The 19,494-nt window shown below is 40.9% G+C and overlaps 1 protein-coding gene across 5 annotated transcripts in view; it reads right to left on the reverse strand.

Moving 5' to 3' along the window:
* The window catches only part of grik4 (glutamate receptor, ionotropic, kainate 4), a 338,006-nt gene that overhangs the window by 64,315 nt on the left and 254,197 nt on the right, over positions 1–19,494 (reverse strand). For all 5 annotated transcript variants that reach the window (XM_019367470.2, XM_019367468.2, XM_025898164.1 and 2 more), the window contains one exon: positions 1,260–1,421. In XM_019367470.2, the coding sequence (XP_019223015.1) occupies positions 1,260–1,421 (162 nt within the window). The remainder of the gene's footprint in view (positions 1–1,259; positions 1,422–19,494) is intronic.

A 19,494-nucleotide genomic window follows, 5' to 3' on the forward strand; every position in this document is an offset into this window, starting at 1 on the left:
TAGAAATTACATCACTTCTTAATATTGTATTTGAGTTTTTTTGTTTAAGATGTTAAAATACATGAATTTATTCAATTCAGTTAAATTTTATTTACATAATCCCAATTAACAACAACTGTTGCCTGAAGGTGCTTTATGTTTTAGGCTACAAACCCTGCAATATTAAACCAAGCAAAAAGAACAACAATCAGGTAACCCTGTATGAGCAAGCACTTAGCAACAGTGGGAAGAAAAAACTCCCCTTTAACAGGAAGAAACCTCTTTGGTTTACTGCAAAGCTAATAAATAATGAAAAGCAAAACTTTAATTTGTTATATCAACATTGTAATGTGACGTATATTCATCTTTTCCAGGTAAGAAATTCTGCAATAAGCTTTTTTTGTTGTTTTTTTGCTGTTATCCAAGAGCAGAAGTTCAGTCTAATAGCTGGTGCACTTGTACTACTTACTCTGAGAAGTTGCTTTTATGAGAGACACTATTGAGCAAATGTGGGAGAGTGTCTAGCCTTAATAGGGATTACTGGGTAGTCAGATAATAGTCATAAATTCTAGTCTCATAAACAGGCGCTAAACCACAAACAGATAGCGCTCATGTTTGTGCAGGGCATTTACAACACTGTATTTAGTGAGTCTGATGTAAAGAAAACTCATTAAGCCATGTCGTAAAATATGTCAGAGTGTAGTAATAATAATAGTACGACATGTTCAAGCATGTGCCTCGCTATTTTGTGGCCCCTGCTGAGCCGACGTGAGATTTAAACAAATCTGCAATCACCTTCAGTTTACACATTCGCAACAAGGCTTTTTTTGTAGTCACTCATTCACACAGGTAGTGCACACTATTTTAAATGTTGAGCTACAGAGACCATTTAGATGAGAACAGTGGGTGATTTAAGGGGGGATGCTGTGAAGGTAAGTAGCTTTTCCTGTGTGCATTCCTTCTGAAGAAAATTCAACAAGGAAGATGCCATTCTAAAGGTAATAAGGAGGGTGCCAAATGCTGCTAATGAGCTGTCTGGGAAACAACAATGGCCTACAGCAACACCTGAAATTACAGCACTTACCTGAGTAAATGCCATCCCTGTATATTTCTCCTAGTATTTTGGAGGTTTCTGTGACTTCAGTGTTTTAATTGGTAAGTTTGTGATAGAGAAGTATGCTGGAACAACTAATTATCTGATAATTTGGACTGAATTATTCTTCCTGTAACTCCGGTCTTCACTGTAAATAACGTCATGTATTTGTGTTGTGTGAACTAACTGGGGTGCCGGCGAAGGGTGCGTGGTCACAGTTCTCTTGCCAGGAGCGGTTGAGGCTTAGCGCAAAATCCTGGAAGAAGGGATGAGTTTTGTTGAAGACGGAAAAACCAACTATGTTGACTCGCTGGTCCGCCACGTCGTCCAGTCGGAGTAAAGAGAATTCCTATAGGGAGAAAAGAGAGTAAGGCACAAGATTATGGGCTCCGCTTAGCCATGAGCTGTCATACCCTGCTACAGTCTACCATAATCTGTTTAAATTACACCAATGATATATTGAATTATTGTCAAGGTAAAAAAGGGCATCTGTTCACTCAACAATTTTACATCCGATTTAATCTGTCCGATTCACATTTCATTAACTACAATTATTCCGGTTGATTGACATGAGAAAGCTGCAGCAATTTGTTCAGAGCCACAATTTTACCGAGCATCGCTGCACAACACCCATGCATTTTTTTCTCCCACTGGCTGTAAAAATGTACAGGCATGAATGCCAGACTGCAAAGCTAATGGGTTACAATTAGAGAGACGGACAGACAGAGAAAGACTCGGGGAAAACAACAAAGGTCACAGAGACCAATAATTGAGATAGAAATCCATGACATATTGAAATCATCCAGGTTGGGAGGAGAGGAAAACACAAGTCGTTTGTTATTTGGCTCTTTTGCTCCAGGGACAAGTTGTTTTCCTGCCACCTGGGGAACAGGAGACAGGGGACAGGGTGAGACGGAGCTGAGGAAGAACAGGGGAGAGAGAGGAGGTGGGGGCGTGACTGAGGACGGACGTCTCCTGAAGGTTAATAGAGGTGTCAAAACCCAGTCCCCCGCCTCAGGTGGCAGCCTTCACCTTCCAGCCCTTTGTGCCATCTAACTTATGACAGCCAGACCAAGCCCAGTCTACCTCTGTGCCTGCCACCAAGACAAGTGAGTGTGAAGATAAGAGAAGTTTGAGGGGATGGTGAGTGGGTGGGGCAGCATGTGACACTGGGAACAAATGGCCATATGGTGTCTGTAGAAATGGTAAATACACTGCAGGTAAATAGAAATAAAAGAGCAAAATATATATGTAAATGCAAGAAGGCAACAGCAGTGGGCAAACAATTACGTGCCAATCAAAAATAATGATAAAAGCTGCTAACTATATCCCTTGAGGCAGCCTCCTGCTATGTAGTAACTCAGCTCATGTGTGGCATCAGGATTGGGCAAAAATCTTCTTAAAAAACAAACAAGCGTAAATAAACGAATAAATGAAAAAAAAAAGCTTTATGGGCTCCTGGAGATATCAAAGCTTACAAATTCTGAAGCGCAGAACAACAGCAAAATGAAAAATGGGAAAATTGCCTTTTCATCTGTAAGAGGAAAATGGATGAGAGGGGATTAGGAAAATCAGATAATGGACGTTCAGACAAAAAAGAGTGAAGAGGCCAGTGAATTAAATCACTGATAAGAAGGTAGGTGGAAAAAAGCTCTTAGACCAAGAGAAGAACCAGCATGAATCACTCCACTCTGAAGACACTGGTGGTTGACTGCAATGACAGAGACACACTGCAGGGAAGGAAGACGGAGTATGTTTAACCTTTAAGTGGAAGGCTGATTATTCCTATTACCAACCTCCCAGGAACCAGGAAATCCCAAATGTTTTGTTATGCTGGTGTACGGAAGAGGCGGCTGATAAAAACAAGCAACACTGATAAACACTGATAATAAAAGTAAGAGCTTAACTCTTTAGAGTGTGAACCATGAATAACAATGTTTTGAAATATCTTTATTTCTACCTCCTGACAAATAAAACTCATTAAATGTATGTCATCTTAGGTTTTTTTCATTTCTACAGCTGGGGAAAAAAATCAGACTGATGATGTTAAAGTTGAGTCTTGGGCAGCAGAAATCATAAATGTGAGGAATAGCTTCCATAAAGTTTAATTGTAGTAGGGAATCATTCTCGTTAGGAACATGATAAGATGGCCTATCAGGTATATACCGATCATCTGCTCATTAACACAAATAGCTACCAACCAATCACATGGCAGGAATTCAGTGCATTTACAAATACGTAGACCAGGTCAAGATGACCTGCAGAAGTTAAAAATGAGGATCAAAATGGGGGAAGATGGGTCATTTTACTGACTTTGAATGTTGCTGGTGCCAGACAACATAATCATGTGTAGGGTTTGCAAAGTAAGGTCAGAGAAAGAGAAAAGATCTTGTGGTGGAAACTCACTGGCTGAAAATGGTTGATTCCAGAGGTCAGCTGATAGGAAGGTAACTCAAATAGTGACTCCTTAGAATCACAGAATGCAGAAGAGCATCTCTGAACATACACCACATCAAACCTGGCAGCAGATGGGCTACAGCAGCAGAAGACCACATAGGGTGCCACAACAATTTACATGGACTCCCTAAAACTGGACAACAGAAGGTTCGATAAACGTTGCCTGGCCTGATGGAAGAATCAGAATTTGATGTAAACAACACAATAGTATGGATTTATCCTGCCTTATATCAACAGTGTTTGAAATATATATTTAATTTCACACTTCAGGCCTCTTAGTACCAACTGAGCGTCCCTTTATGATCACAGTGTGTCCATCTTCTGATGGCTGCTTCCAGCAAAACAACATGATGTCACAAAGCTCAGATCATCTCAAACGGCTTTCTCGAACATGAAAATACCCTCACTTTACTGAAACGGCCTCCACAGTCACCTGATCTAACAGAGCACCTTTTGGACGAACAGAAACTGGAAATTCATGGATGCGCAGCTGACAAATGTGCAGCAGTCGTGTGATGCTGCCACATCAATATGGACCAAAACCTTTGACGAATGTTTTCAGCACCTTGTTGAATCTATACCATGAAAAATCAAGACAATTCTGAGGAAAAAGTAGGTTCAACAAGGTATACCTAATGAAGTGGATGGATATGGACTATAACAATATTTAGAGACTTTGACTTCTCCTTCAAGAAATACAGCTTTTTCAAATGTTTGTTTACAAAACTACACGGTGAAATAACATAAGCAGAGGAGATAGCAGGCCGTTGTTTGGCTGTTGTATGCGGTGAAGTGTTTGATAAGAGGTGTAATGATTTATATGTTTGTTGAATGCTTTTGTTAACACACTAACTGAAGACAGCTCCTGCAGTTTGTGTTTACAGTCCTGCATTTCCATCACTATGCAAACACATTTTATTTGCTAAATTCCACCCTGACTGGATTGTTATTCTTCCTGGCCCAGTATGGCTTTCAAGTTGCAGAGCGTGAAACACATTTAAAATCGCCTTATTAGAGGATGTAGCACTGAAGTTTAAGGGGCTTCTGGCTGCTCTTGAACTTCAGGAGACAATCCTGTTAATGAGTAGAATAATGGTCCAATGATCTTGTTAGGAAAGAGACTGCCTGATCTTTAGTATCTATTGAATTTCAAAACATTTAACTTTTGAATGCATACAATTTAAAATGGTCATACAGTAAAAGTGGATTTTATTGCAAGGCTGGAACTAAATATACAGTTCTGCAAGTCCAGGGGAAGAAGAGGAGAGCTAAGACAGGGATTACATGTTCCTCCGCAAAGCCTGAGGAATACTTAATCCCTGTCTCAAGTTTAACATTGCATGTGATCATGGCAGGAGAAAAGTCTCCTTTGAACCTATTCTTTATTTATTCATTCATTAATATCTTTAGAAACTTAAAACAAAGTTTAAAGCCGCAGCATTATCGATTCCCGTGCATTCCATTAAATACACGGGCTTTTCTTCCATCTTCAGCAGGCCCTTTTGGGGCCTCATAAGCCTTTGGGGACTGTCCATATAATTACTGGTTAAGTGTACTTTAATAGATCATTAGAGTCAGAGCTGTGCAAACGAGCCTATCATTAAACATGCCCCTCAAGGGTTCCTGATTGCATGCATGTGCATACACACGCACAAAAACAAACTGGAGAGCGCATGAGCATGCCCACACACAGGAAAATGAAATCCCTATAATTGAACAGCAAACACACACGTAGTCACTGAAGACCAAGGTCACAAAAATATCCCGAGGCTGTGTCTGAAGAAAACTGGTGTGCAGCATTTGTGGGCTTTCAGGGCACAGACGCTGACACTTTGCACATGCAAATTCAAACACACAGACACACGGGGAGTTGTGATCCCATGACTTCGGAGGACATTACGCAGGCTTGCATTTATATTTGCGAAGGCCTAACGTAACCCCGAGCCTTTATTGATTTATATTATGGGTTTTCTCCCCATAACACGTGTTTGTGGATACGTGTTGCGGGGACGCACAAGCACAGACTAAAGCCCTGCACGCGAGCACATCTTGCATGGCAAATAGTTGGTGTGAAATGGGCAGTGCTTAGCATTTGGTTCCCAGCAGTGGGAGAACAAAAAAGGCAGAGCTGGAGGGTAGAGGAGAGCAGTAGAGAAACCAACTGTCACCACCGAGGGGGTGAAAAGGCCGGCCGAACAGAATGATGATGAGGAGCAAAGAGAGAGAGAAAAAGAGTGAGAGAGCTAGAAGTTGAATCAATGGAGAGGGAAGAAGGTGAGAGATTAGTTGGCACAAGTGAGAGCTTAAAATGCACTGGGGGGAGAGAGAGAGCGACAGAGCGAAGATGAGAAGGGGGGGGGTGCGAGGGTGTAAGAGTGCAAGGGAATGACAGCCTGGCCGAGGGCCCCTGACACCGGCTGTCACCTGGAGATCAATCAGCAGTCGGGACCCGAGCCAACCAACCAAAAACTGTTGCTTCACCTCCTCAATTCTCACCCTTTTCCCTCTGAAAACCTCCCAATCTAGTCGCCCCTGTCTTATCTACCCTTTATTTGCAACTCCCTTTTTATTCTCTCAGTTTCTCTTTCATCATTTTAGATGGTTTTTCATATCCTTTGGCTTTCAACGATTTCTCTCTCTTTTCTTTTTTGGTCTTTTCACATAACTGGACCATTCATACATGCACAGATGCACACATACACCTACAAAAATACCCAAATGTGTGACCACTCAGTGTTCATAACAATGAAGTCAGCGAATAATGAGATCCCAGGAGGGTTGATGGTGCTCATAGGTGGACACCCTGTCAAGAATCCTACTCCTCCTTCTCTGCCATCCGCGTGCATGCGCAGACATATTCCTTTGCAATGAAAGCTTGTATGAAACCGATAAGTGAATACGGAATTGAATCAAAAACTTCTTTAAGCCAGTCAGCATCCTTCAGGTCCTCTCTCATTGATCACATCTCCCTAAACGGAACAGAAACGCAGAGATTATATCGATTCTTTAGGCACCAGGGATCTCCGCTGATTTGGGATGCATCTCTGCTACACATGGTACAACACTGTGTTACTGAAACTCCGATATCTCTACCAGAAATGTGAAGTTGTTAGATAAGCCTTTCAAATGCAAGTTTGGCTGTATAGAGACTTTTGTATGCATGCTGTGCAGGGAATGTTAAGGAATGAGTGCTGCTTCAATATTGTCACTTTTTTTTTTCATATGCTGAATATGAAAGGTCTCAGCATTTCAATGAGCTGGAGTCATCTGAACATTTTGTCTGTTTGAAAAACTTCTTAAAAGAAGTTAAAAGTTAAAAGTAGCATTAAAATTAATGGAGTTTGCTGAAGTTGAGAACTACCGGTCACTGGCGGCAGACAGGAATGTAGCAATAATGCCAAATGAGTCAGAACAATGAATCGCTGTCACACATTCACTGACTCACCGGCTTCTACATAAATTAAATGAGTTTTAAGGACTGTCGCACAAGTAGATTAAATGTTTCGACTCTTACTAAACAGAAATACAGTCTGAATAAATAATTTTTGGCTGTTTAAGAGCAACACAACATCACAGTGAAACACTGGCAACCAGTAAAGTTGATGTTTCAAATCTGCTATCAAACAGAAAACTATCTTCACATCCTGTAGAAGGATAAAATTGGGATTTTTATCCCCCTTATTTGTGTCACCTTTATGAATGGAGACAGTTTTTCTACTCTGATTCCTGAAATATTACCTTCAAACTTCATGGTCGATAAGAAAAATTAATGAAAACTCAAAATTTTATGTGTCAAATGACTTGGTATGGTATTGAAACTACAATCACGAATCACACAACTTCAGAAACAGTTCATTTGTGTGTTTTTTCTTTCTTTTTGTTCGTTTCTCAAATTTTTATTTCATCCAAGAATCATCCATTTGCAGCAATTTTAGCTTTGCATGCCTTTGGCGCACTAGCCGACAATTTGTTGCAGTAATCTGCCAGTGTTTACTTTTTTTTTGCAGAGGGAAAATTGCTCCAGTCAAGCAGCATGCACAGGGTATGGCGCTGCACTGGAAGGCAGACTGATAGCCTTTCTTGTTTTTGATCCCACTTATCAGAGACTGTGCCAGAGCATATGGACTGGAGGGGCAACCAACCTTGACAAGGGGGCATTTGGCTCAGCTCACTTTGCTATTTCATTAACAACAAATTCAAGCACAGACAACCGACTTTAAACCACATTAATGAACTGGTAATGAATTACAACCATACACACATAGCACGCTCTCACACTCTACCCTTGACATATTTCCATTTTTTTTTGTAGTTTTCGAGTGAGATCATCCTTTAAAACTAGCTGCACAAGCTGAAGAATGACTTCGTTACTTCTCAAAATCTGACTTGCTTAGGCCCAAACAAAATCAGGGTCCTCCTCCTCCTCAGTCATGCTTATGCTATTGTGTTCATCACCATTATGCTATAAATTATCTGACAGCAACAGGTAACATTATTCTTGAAATGGCAGAGACTATGTTTACTTTGGCAATAACACCAAGCACGGAGTTACCTGGTTATCACGTAGTAATATTCAAACTACCAGCTTCACTTTCTTTCACTATGCTAGCTATGCTAACTGCTAACTGCTAGTCCCCTGACTCTGACTCCTAGCTGTGTGTACTTGACTCGGTCACATCAGGTCAACAAAGCTGGATGCACTAGGTAATTAAAGTTGCTTGTCACAGCAAATAAGAGAAATCATGTGATGCTAGTGGAAGTTATGTTGTTTGAATGTCTCTCCCTGACGCTTGAGGTGAGACCATTAGCACTTACCAGCTATTTAGCACAATGTTTTATCATCATTTTTTTCTCCATTCAAAACTATCTTGGGTGTTTTTCCCCCTTCTTCTTCTCTTTTCTTCTTTCTTTTTCAGCTCCCAGAAGGTTCACTACTCCTCTTTATTAAGTGGCTTTTTTGTTGACATTAGCTTTGTTTAAACAGACCATTTGCAATGGGTGCAAGTGGAATAAGGTAGGTCGCCCTCAGGGAGCTCAGGTCTATGCCCCTATGCAAACTTTGCACATTGCCGCTCCTGTAGTTTGAAGTTCGTCAACTTTCAGGGTCCCCCGCTGGTTTTGGGGGCCAAGCACTTACCTGCCTCTTACCTGATACAATGACTAAAATACTCCCCAATTACCACATTTCTTTATGTCTCTCAAATGTTCCTCTCTTTGACCAAAACACTTCAAATTCATATTTGTCTATTCATGATACTAATTTCCACGATTCCTTTCTCTAATTTCTGCATTCATTTACTCATCTTAATCTTTACTTCTTCATAGTCAGTCTCTGATTTGGCTTCTTAAGTTGACTCTTTACTGCTGAGACCGGTGTTTTGTGGGTAGAGCTGAATGAAGACACTGGTTTATGACCTGTGAGGTCTCTTTCTCAGGACAGAGACTGTGATGTGCTTGTACTCTTGCTCAGCTGGGCATCGGGACATTCCACTTCTCATTCTGTCTGGTTAGAGGCGGTTTTACGTTGTCTGTGAAGGGAGCAGGACACAATGTTGTAACAAATCTAATTTTTTGGCTTTCATTGCTTGGAACAAGAATACTGTGAGAGTTTGAGAAGAAGGGTGCTTTTTTTAAACTACTCAATTGGATTGCTTCTTCAACCAGCAATTGGAAAAGCTTTTTTTTTTTCCTAATGATGATTTCACTTTCTAACATAATGAACTTGCACTAAGTCACACAATGTGCCACTGGAGTGAGAGGTGAGCTATGTACGTTTTGCATTAAATCACATGACTAATAATAGATGAGTCATTAACTGTATTTCACAACATTTTTAATCTGTTTCTATCAAACATCCTGGACAGGTCATCAACTTAAAACAGCGCCACAAGCATTAACAGGCTTGATCTGATCTCATAAGCTAAGCAGGCAGCTTTATGGCAACACCGTCCAGATCAGTAGAGTGTATGTTTAGCCTTTTAGCTAGCTCAAAAGCTAGCTTCCAGTGTGACTGCTCTGCTTCGTGGTGAGGAAGTCAGTTTGAGGAAAAAAAATATGATTGATCCGATGATTTAACAGACCCAAAAAGTTCAGGCTAAGAGTTGAGGTCTGAGGGCAGCTGCGGACAGTGTCATATCTCTCTCTTTTTATACACTGTTGGTTAAAAATGTTGATCAGTGCAGTTTCAAGCAGGCACGTGGCATTTACCAAAGTTTCTCCGATGCTAAAGGCTTCATTTTTTCTGCTCTGCAAAACACACATGAAGTCAGAGCTGTCAGCAGTGATAATCATCTCTGACAATTTAAAAAAAAAGAGAGACAAGTCCTCTCCACCCCTTATCCAGCGTGATAGCGCTGTGAAAGAGAAAACAGACTCCAGTAGGCTATGATTGAGTAACATTTCTGCAAATTGCATATTGATTTTCCTAATGATAAAGTCCTAATTAATGACTTCCCTCCTGTCACTCTGGGGAAAGGCTACAACACGCTCAAACCTTTAGGCCTGAGTCTGGTCGTCGGTCTGTGATGAAATCCACTTCTAGTGGCGTACTGATTATTCTCTAAAAACTGGAATCTTTATATGGTGTTTTTGGCAATAAGTCATTTCACGCTCGTATCAGTTACCACGTAAATTTAGGCTAAGCTCTAAAGCCTCCTGCTTAATTACGGTGTTCTCAGTGAGAGCGTTATAGGCGGAGAGGAGGAGGAGAGAGGCGGCATGATTGAATGATGCATGTCATGAATACGGACTCGTTATGCACCTGAAATGTAATAGCAAAATTGGATAATTGATTTACTGAATTATTTGTTCACGAAATACTGTTCTGCTACAGGGGTGGACATGAAAACTGTAATTGTAGCTCTTCCAATTACTCACTAGTTGCGGTGACAACATTGCTCACCGAATGCGGATGGACTGGATCCAAGTCATTTCTCTTGCACAGGGCGCTAACATGTCACTTACATCATTTCTAGCAGCCACCTAGTTTAATTCACTGTGAGATGACCATGAAATTAACATACCATATATCTTGGTGTAGAAAGCTGGGGTTGATACATGAGCTTTGTTTCAAAGCATTTAATAGCTGCATACATCAAAACAATCTGGCAGCATTCCTGCAGAGTGTTGGAAACAAATGGGCAATTTTATTCCATTATTCATAGAATTACGTCTGACCTGCAACAGTAACAGCCTATTTGTGAGCCAGAGACCTTATGCCCTGAATAATTCTTGGACTGGCGGAGGCCAAAAACACCATGAATATTGCAGGCACTAGCATATGTTTAGAATGTGAAACAGTCTATCTCTTCGGGTAATCGAATTCATTTGAACCCCAGCAGAATTTCTAAAGGAACAAAAAGCACATAAAATGAAACAAAACAAACCCTATAAAGTTTTATAAATAATCCCTTCAAATTACTTATGAACGTTTCTTTTAATTGCAGAGTTTCGCCTCCAAAGTGCTGGAGACTCGGCAGTGAGTGGCTGAATTACCGGCACAGGAAAGGGGGGAAAAACAGGAGGAGAGCAGCAGATAATGGAGATGAGACTCCATCTAAGCTCTGCTCATATCAGCGAGGCCTGGAGTGTTTCACATCGATCACCTGAGTGTTTGTCAGCAACCCTCAGCTTTGGGACCAGACGTCCCACTATGCGTTAGAAGATTCACGGCAGGAGAGGAGCACACTTTTAAAAAATGCTGGTATGGCTAAATGGTTATGCATGACGTCTAACACTTTATGTTGAGATTTGTTTTAGCTCACTGTAACCAACACACAGAATTTACTGCTCTCTAGTCAAAACAATATTTAACCATATTTAATCTGCTATAGCTCAGCGCTATAGTGGCTGAATTGATGGTGACGGGAGCTCCCTGTGATCTTTTGTGCCATAAAGCGGGAGATTTTTCTGCCAAGTTCACATTTGCTTTTGCATAAGCATTCTGTTTCTGTTTTATATCTAATTTTCTGCTTCATTATATTGGATGGCGCTCTCTGGCTTAAATGCAAGAAATATTAGTAGCTGCTTTCTGTCCTCAGTGGCCATCAGTGCGGATTCTGTGTGAAACTGCTTTTATTTCCTTGGTTTACTGTGTTTGGGGAGCTTTTCTTCAGCTTTCTCATTGTATTTTAGAGCGTGAGCATCTTCCTATAAATTCTTTGCGCTACTCTCGGCTCAGTCAAAAAAAAACACGCTGCTAAATCTGCAACCAATTTAATTGGATCAGCAGGCTGATGGGAATGCTGTTAAGCTCTTAAGCATACAGTATACACAGGCATTACAAACAGCTCAAACTGAAATGAAAGCCATCTGGTTTAGGAAGTCATATTCATACTGTGATAGCAATACAGATAAAATGAGTTAAATTCCCAAATCATCTCCAGCACGGGATCTTAAGATTACCATCTCCTTAGAAGAGTCACTTTTAGGTGCATCTTCTAAAGCACATAATGCTAAGATTAATAATGTATAAGTGTTCGCATCCATCCAGGCAATTTTAACTGCTTATCCTATCAAGGTTCTGGGGGGGATGATCTGATATCGTCGTGTTGGTGTTGTTCCCAGATCATCATGAAAATGTTGTTCCAGGTTCAACATTGCAAGTGACCAATCACATTGTTGTGACGTTATTCTTTTGCGCGCCAAGCCATTCGTGCATTTATGAAATTCCAATGTTGCAAGGACAATATCAATTCTGCTTAGCGTTTATTAAAGGGTTAGGGTTAGGATTAGGGTCAGGGTCCGTTGATCGGCGGACAGAGGCGGTTTCTCGCAGCTTAAGCACAGTTTTTTGTTTTACGGCGGTTTTTCCCGAAGTCGCAAACGTATGACGTCACAACATTCCGATTGGTCATTTGCAATGTTGATCCTGGAACAACATTTAGTATGATGATCTGGGAACAACACCAACACGACGATATCAGATCGTGCGTTCTGGGGGTGGGGGCTGAAGCCTACCCCAACAGCTGTACGGGAAAAGGTGGGGTAGACCCTGGACATCTCAGAGCTAGCACAGAGTGACAGACAACCATTCAGGTTCACATTCAATCAGCAGAAACATCAATTAATCTAATGTGGAAGGAAGCAAGCGCACCTGGAGATTCAAACTCCACAGAGAGCTCCTTTTGTGCTGACCACCACACCGCAGCGGCACTCTATAAGAGGTCTTTACTTTTATAATTTTACAGAAAAACAAACTAATAAAAAAATACCTGCCTTTAAGACAGCATTGTAGGCAGACAATCAACTGGATGTGATCAGCTCAAAGATCAGTTAAGCTCGACAGCGTTTAGTGTCTTTGTCACAATAACAGCTATGTGTTTCATCAAAATAAAAGCTCCATCAGACTTATTAAAACAGCAAAGAGCTGGACATGTTTGCTCTGCACATCACTAATGACTTTCTGGCAGGCGCTAAATGGGGTACAAAGCAAAATCATTGGCAGAACATGCAGAAATGCAGAAAGACGCACGGGTTGAGAAACACAAGCAAATGCACACTTATTAAGTTTTAATTAACTTAACTGGCAAGACCTTTTTAAGTTAAACATTGCACATCCTGAGACAAAAGTGCACAAAAGTCTTGGGAGACCACATAGATGATGATCATTTAGGAGTAGAGAGGAGCGCCTAACTAAGTGGACACGTAAGATCTTTGATAAATTTCACATAAAATGTTGTGCAAGGTAAAGGGAGGGATTATGGGAGTGATGGAGGACAGCAAAAAAAGGGAAAAGTTATGGAGCACAGAGAGGAAGTCAGGTATGAAGTCAGCAAGCAATTTCAACTTTCCAAATCAGACCCCTTAGTAGGCTGTAATTCAAGCTCTGGGATTTGAAAGATAATAGGCTGTAATACAATTGTCAACACTGAGTCATCCAGACATGGGGCTCACAGGGAGAGTTGGCGGTAATAGGGCAGACGCAGAGTAATCAATACACCATAACTCCCTACACATACCAAGGCCCGAGTCTGGAAAGTGGAACACTACACTAAATTGTTTACTTTCATTTAACAAACACGCCGCTACCGTCTGGCTAATCTCTAAAGATAAAAGGAGACTGGGGCACTTCAAGTCTAATAATTTTATGGTAAGTAAGCCTTCTCAGGGTGTGTTTTAATACTGTTAAAAAGTTATGTTTAGAGTGATAAGGCTTAGGGGTCTGACTTACATATTAAACACTCCAGGTTGCCGGTAGTCTCTCGCATAGACGCTTCCCAATCTCTGCAGTCGAACACTTTTCAACAAACTCCATTTTTTTCCATTAATGTGAAGCTTTCTAAACGTCTGAATGTTTTCAATCAGTTCTCCTGTGAGTCTCAATAAAATTATAATGACTTGAATACGAACAGACCTCACGCCCCGACCTGTTAATCCTTAAATTTAGACATAAATGATTAATGAATGCCATTCACGAATGCTGATATGCATGTGAATGCATTTGTCATTCCCCTCGCTTTATGTGAGACAATGAAAAAGTCAGAGCAGAAGACTTAAAAGAGATCATTCCCCCTCTGTGAAGAGGTGATTAGCGAAGGGCTGACTAACTAGGTATCTAATCTGTCCTCCAAAGGCCATATTTTAGACTTAAAATAGCTACCCGATGGTATGCTAATCTGAGTGGAATCAAACAGACTTGATTTTACTTGATTTTTGTAGCACAGTAATTCATATAAAAGGTGTCTTTGGCACAGTAGATGTCTGTTCTCCTGGTTCCATCACACCCTACAAAGCAAGCAATAATGCATCATAACTGTAAACCCTTATAGGCGTTTTCCAATCGCTTATTTGCCACAGTTAAATGGAACTTGCGAGGCCACGAAAGATGATATTTTAATAAAGTCGATTGTCTTCTGTGGCAATAAATAAATGATTAAGACATGAATGAGACCCAGATTATTAATCGTCTGTGCAATCAGATATAGTGTTTAATGAACTGACTGCAAGTGCGAATGAGGCAATTTACTCAGTCGCCATGTCAGAGAGGTCTGCAAAAATCAACCCATCAAAATTTTTTTGTGTTTGTTTTCACGTAAAAAATGGAAAAATTGCTGCAATGGTTTAGGACCAAAATACATCAGTGACCTCCTGACCCAGTATGAACCTTCCAGATCCCTCAGGTCATCTGGATCCGGTCTGTTATCAGTCCCCAGAGTCAGAACCAGACACGGAGAAGCTGCATTTAGCTTTTATGCTCCTTATATCTGGAACAAACTCCCAGAAAGCCTCAGATCAGCTGAAACACTCAGTTTATTTAAATCCAGGTTGAAGACTCACCTGTTCTCAGCTGCATTTGAATAAAGCACCAAATCCACACTTAAGTTTAAATTTCAAAACCTACTTTTTAACTACTGATTTTATCTACTGTTTTGATATTTGATTTTATATACCGTTTTGTTTGTTTGTTTGTTTGTTTGCTTGTTTTAATCAAATTTAAATCATGCTTTTTATTTGTTTTTAATGTCTCTGTAAAGCACTTTGAATCACCTTGTTGTTGAATTGTGCTATATAAATAAACTTGCCTTGCCTTGCAACTCCTAAAACTGGATAAAAAAACTGCAATATGAGATGAATGCATAGTAAGGTTCCCTGGGCCCTGATGCAGGTTGATATTATTACTTCAATAGCGGATGATGACTTCAAGGAAATTACATGAGCATTGTTCTCCCTTTTATAAACAATAGAATGCATCTAAATCTCGTTTTATTGAGCTGGCTCCATTGTCACACTTCTCACCCACAATACATTTTAGTCTCTAAAATTCACAGCACAGAATGGTTGAGCTTTTTGACTCCCGTATTAATGACATTATTGGATAGCTAATGGTGCTGAGAGACTGCACAGAATGAACGAGACCAGCCACTCAGGGTATGGATGGCGGTCTTAATAAAATATCATCTAAATCAAAACCACAAGAGAAAAGGGTGCACACTTACTAAAGTATCTAGCTGTCTGCAGATGACATGTGAAATGTGTATAATGGCTGTGAGCTTATGATTTCCCAGACGGGGCACTTTTGGTTTATAAAATCATGGAGATTGCTGATAATGAAGAAACTGTTTACTAGGTTTTCTGCTATTGCTCCTTTCTTTCTAGGCAACTTAAACAATGCAAATACAGCCACTCCACATCAGTAGCTTTTTAATAGAGCAATCAAGATTACCTGGGATTTACTTGATTTATTAAAATTGCCGTTAGGGCCATACGGTTTTGGACACTGACTCTTTGTTTCACTTTCAGCTTTAATTCAAGGGGTTTTAGAAAGATTTTGTATTAACTGTTTAGGAATTACAGACATTTTTAGACACAGTGCCCCAGGCTCAAAAGTAATTAGACAAACTAATCACTTTAAACATAAGGATTATTTTTAATAATTGGATGAAAATCCTTTGCAATGACTGGCTGAAGTCTAGAACCCATGAACGTCTCCACATGCTGTGTTTTTTTCCCTTGAGGAGCTCTGCCAGCTACATTCAGTTGCTGCTTTTTTGGTGTCTTCCTACCTTCAGTTTTGGATTTAACAACATACCAGCGTGCTCTGTGGGGTTTAGGTCAGGTGACTGACTTGTTCATTGAAGAATATTCAATTTTTTTGCCCTGAGTGGGTTTCCCAGTATGCTTTGGGTCTTTATCCATTTGCCCTGTGAGATTCTGTCCTAATATTTTTGCAGCATTTGACTGAATCTGAGCAGGAAGTATATTCCTGCACACTTCACAATTTATTCTGCTGCTTCTTCCAGCGGTGACATCATCAGTAAACACTAGTGACTTATTTCTACTGGCAGCCATACATGCCCGAGCCGTGAAATTGCTTCCATCATGTTTGACAGATGATGTGGTATGCTTCAGATCACAAGCTCGTTCTCTCCTTCTCCATACTTTTCCCTTCCCATCATGCTGGTACAAGTTCATCTCGGTTTCATCTGTCCAAAGAGTTTTTTTCTGACAAAGTCTGATCTGGTCTTCCTGTCCTTGAGTGCAACCAGTCGGTGCATTATGTTGTAAACCCTCTGTGTTTCCTGAAGGCCTTTCTTGATTCTAAATGGTAAAATGATGGACTGGTACTTATAAAGTGCCTTTTACTCACTTTTACCACTTCAAGTCTCATTCACCATATCGCACACACTGTCTGCTGTATCTAAGCATTTTTACCAAACATTCACAATCCAATGGGTGCGCCAGGTGCAACTTCTAAAGATACTAAGGAGGAGCCAAGGACTGACTCACCAACCTTCCAGTTTGTAGATGACCCTGTTTACCACATCAGCCAGTCCAGAGCTGGATAGTGACACCCCTGCCTCCTTGGTCTTAACTGATTTGTTACCAAACAGAAGTCAACAAATACAAGTTCAATATCTGGAATCAACTCCAGATTCTATTTTTAGTCCTCACCTGAGCATTATAGCTCTTTCTCAGTCATATTCTATTTATTTTTGAACCCCTGAAAATAGTGGGATGTGTATAAAAATGTTTATAATTCTTAAATATTATACAGTTAATTTGTTGAACCACTAGAATAAAGCTAAAAGTCTGCACTTGATTAAAATCCACTGTGGTGGTGTCCAAACACATATGTACCTAACTGCAACTACAGTCTGATGTATATTCTCTCAGAAAAGCTTACATCTGAAACCAAACTAGCTAAGAAACAAACAATACCAACGTTTCTTTCCACCTTCACGAGGTCAACCCTATCCCGGGAATATTTTAAAATGGCCAATTTATAAACATTAGGATGAATGTCTACATTAGGAGTGCATCAGTTACAGCCACTAAACAATTTGTCCTTCTATCCGGGGATTACATTTGTTTATGGAGAGTATTTATGCTTCCCCCTCCAGCACTAAGTCAATAAATGCAATTGTAAGCAAAGTTTAGATGTCATCTTTCCGTTGCAAACAAATAGCAGGTCAACAATATTTGGTGACACATATTTGTTTTTGACATAATAATGACACAGTTTATATTCTGGCTGGTTGCCGCTCTCTATTGTCACCGTCCACGTAGCCTATTACCTTTTCTATTACTCAGTTGATTGATTCTCAAACTCTGTGTCTAAACAGGAAAATATGAACTTTACATAAGCCGTGGAGGGGAATTAATTAAATCCCAATCATTTTCACAGTCACAGTGGCTGCTCTCTAAAGCAGTTTGACTGACAAGACTTATTTTGGGTTTATAAATCTTCTGTACCACGGTGCACACAGGAGATGGAGGGTGAGGTTGATGTGAAGTGTTTTATTTATTTATTTATTTTTTTAGAGGATTGTTTCCTCCATTCATTCACATTCACAGATATGGGACAAGAAATTTAAACAGAACAATAAACTTGTGAAATTGAATTCTGTATTACCTAGACAATATTTTTTTGTTTGTTATCAAGGCCAGACACGCCCAGAGAGCAGGACACAGCGAGAGACACTCAGAGGGAAAGACACAGAGCGAGAGAGAGAAAGGATGCAGGATGCGTGATTTTGGCAGAAAGAAAAGAGGTGAAATTATACGGACAGACGGCAACTATTATCTATCACTATTTATTCAAGCGAACTGCACAAAAAGCAGACGATATTTGGAATAAGAAAGGGAAATTTACGAAATTATGTTTGCGCAGCTGGGAAGGCGGGCGTTACATTTCATCTGCGCTTTAGTGGCACATTCAGTCACGGAGCATTTTATCGTTTGACAGCATTGGGAGGAATAATTAGAGGCACGGAGCATGTCGAGCCCAGAACCCCAACTGGCCAAGAACAAATGGCAGAGAGCACGGCAGTGTCTGGGTAAGAAAAGGGATTAACTAGTGAATAACAGCATCGGCCATGCCTCAGAAGTAAAACCTCAGACCCATCATCACCCTTCCATGCAAACCTGACAATTAGCTCTTTAACACATATGGATGGAGAATGGGAAGGAAAGCTTTGGATTGCTGTGAGTGTATTTGCCTGTATTGGATCTGAGTGTGGAAACGCAGCCAGTTTGTTTTATCACTGCTGTTGGTTTATGACAGAAACGCCACAAGACAGAAATTACACATCTTACTTCCTCCAGGCAGACAGACAGGCAGGTAGATAAGCAGGCCAAGATGTTACAGCTGTATGTATGTATGAGGGACGGGGATGTCGGGCGGGTGAGCGTGTTCATGAGTTTATTTATTTGAGTTTTATCATTCATGTGCGTGCAACTGTGCGCTTGTGTGCGCGTGTGTGACAGGCAGGAAGTGCGTTGGCAGCTTTTCAGGCATGGATGCATGACAATGACTACAGTGACAAGAGGGATCACGGGTATGCGGAGGGGAAATGGAACATGAAGAACAAAACAAACAGGCGGAGGGGGTATATGTAGGGGGCGGGGTGGGGGGTTGAACTGATGGCCCCCGTTTTGCACAGAAGGATAATATGTCAGCCGGCACAGTGTGTCAAAGTGTGTTTTTGGATTGTTTTGCATGGATGAGAGTGTGTGTGTGAGTGTGTGTAACAAAGAAAAAAGAGAGATAAAGAGAGCTAGCACGCTTGCATCAAGACTCAAAACAACATCGCAACGTGAAAGTGTGTCAGAGGAGGCGCTGCGTGCTAGGCCCAATCTCGTGCTCACCTAACCTTCAAATGACATTAGGCGTCCCGTCAACATGTGATGAGTCACTCCCAACCTGATGTGATTTATTCAATCGTGCAGAGTAGCCTGGATCGCGGGACACAAATCACCCAGATGGAAGCCATGGAGCGGGGCTGGGGCTGCGGGCTACGTGTGTGTGTTGGCAAATGCGTGCGCCTAAGTGGATTCGTGCACTTCTTGGTTGTTTTGACCGTCCGCGTGCATGCACCGATCAGATTGTAATGTGTGCGTGCATGAGCTGTGTGCGTGCGTGCTCCATTACGTGCAAGCTGAAGGAGCTGCATGATGCCGGCCACTCGCGATCCATGAACCACAAAGTCGTCTTTTTCACAGAGAGAAGCCGTGAAAGCCCCGCG

This window comes from Oreochromis niloticus, linkage group LG14, assembly GCF_001858045.2.
Source record: "Oreochromis niloticus isolate F11D_XX linkage group LG14, O_niloticus_UMD_NMBU, whole genome shotgun sequence".
Taxonomy (NCBI): Eukaryota; Metazoa; Chordata; class Actinopteri; order Cichliformes; family Cichlidae; genus Oreochromis; species Oreochromis niloticus.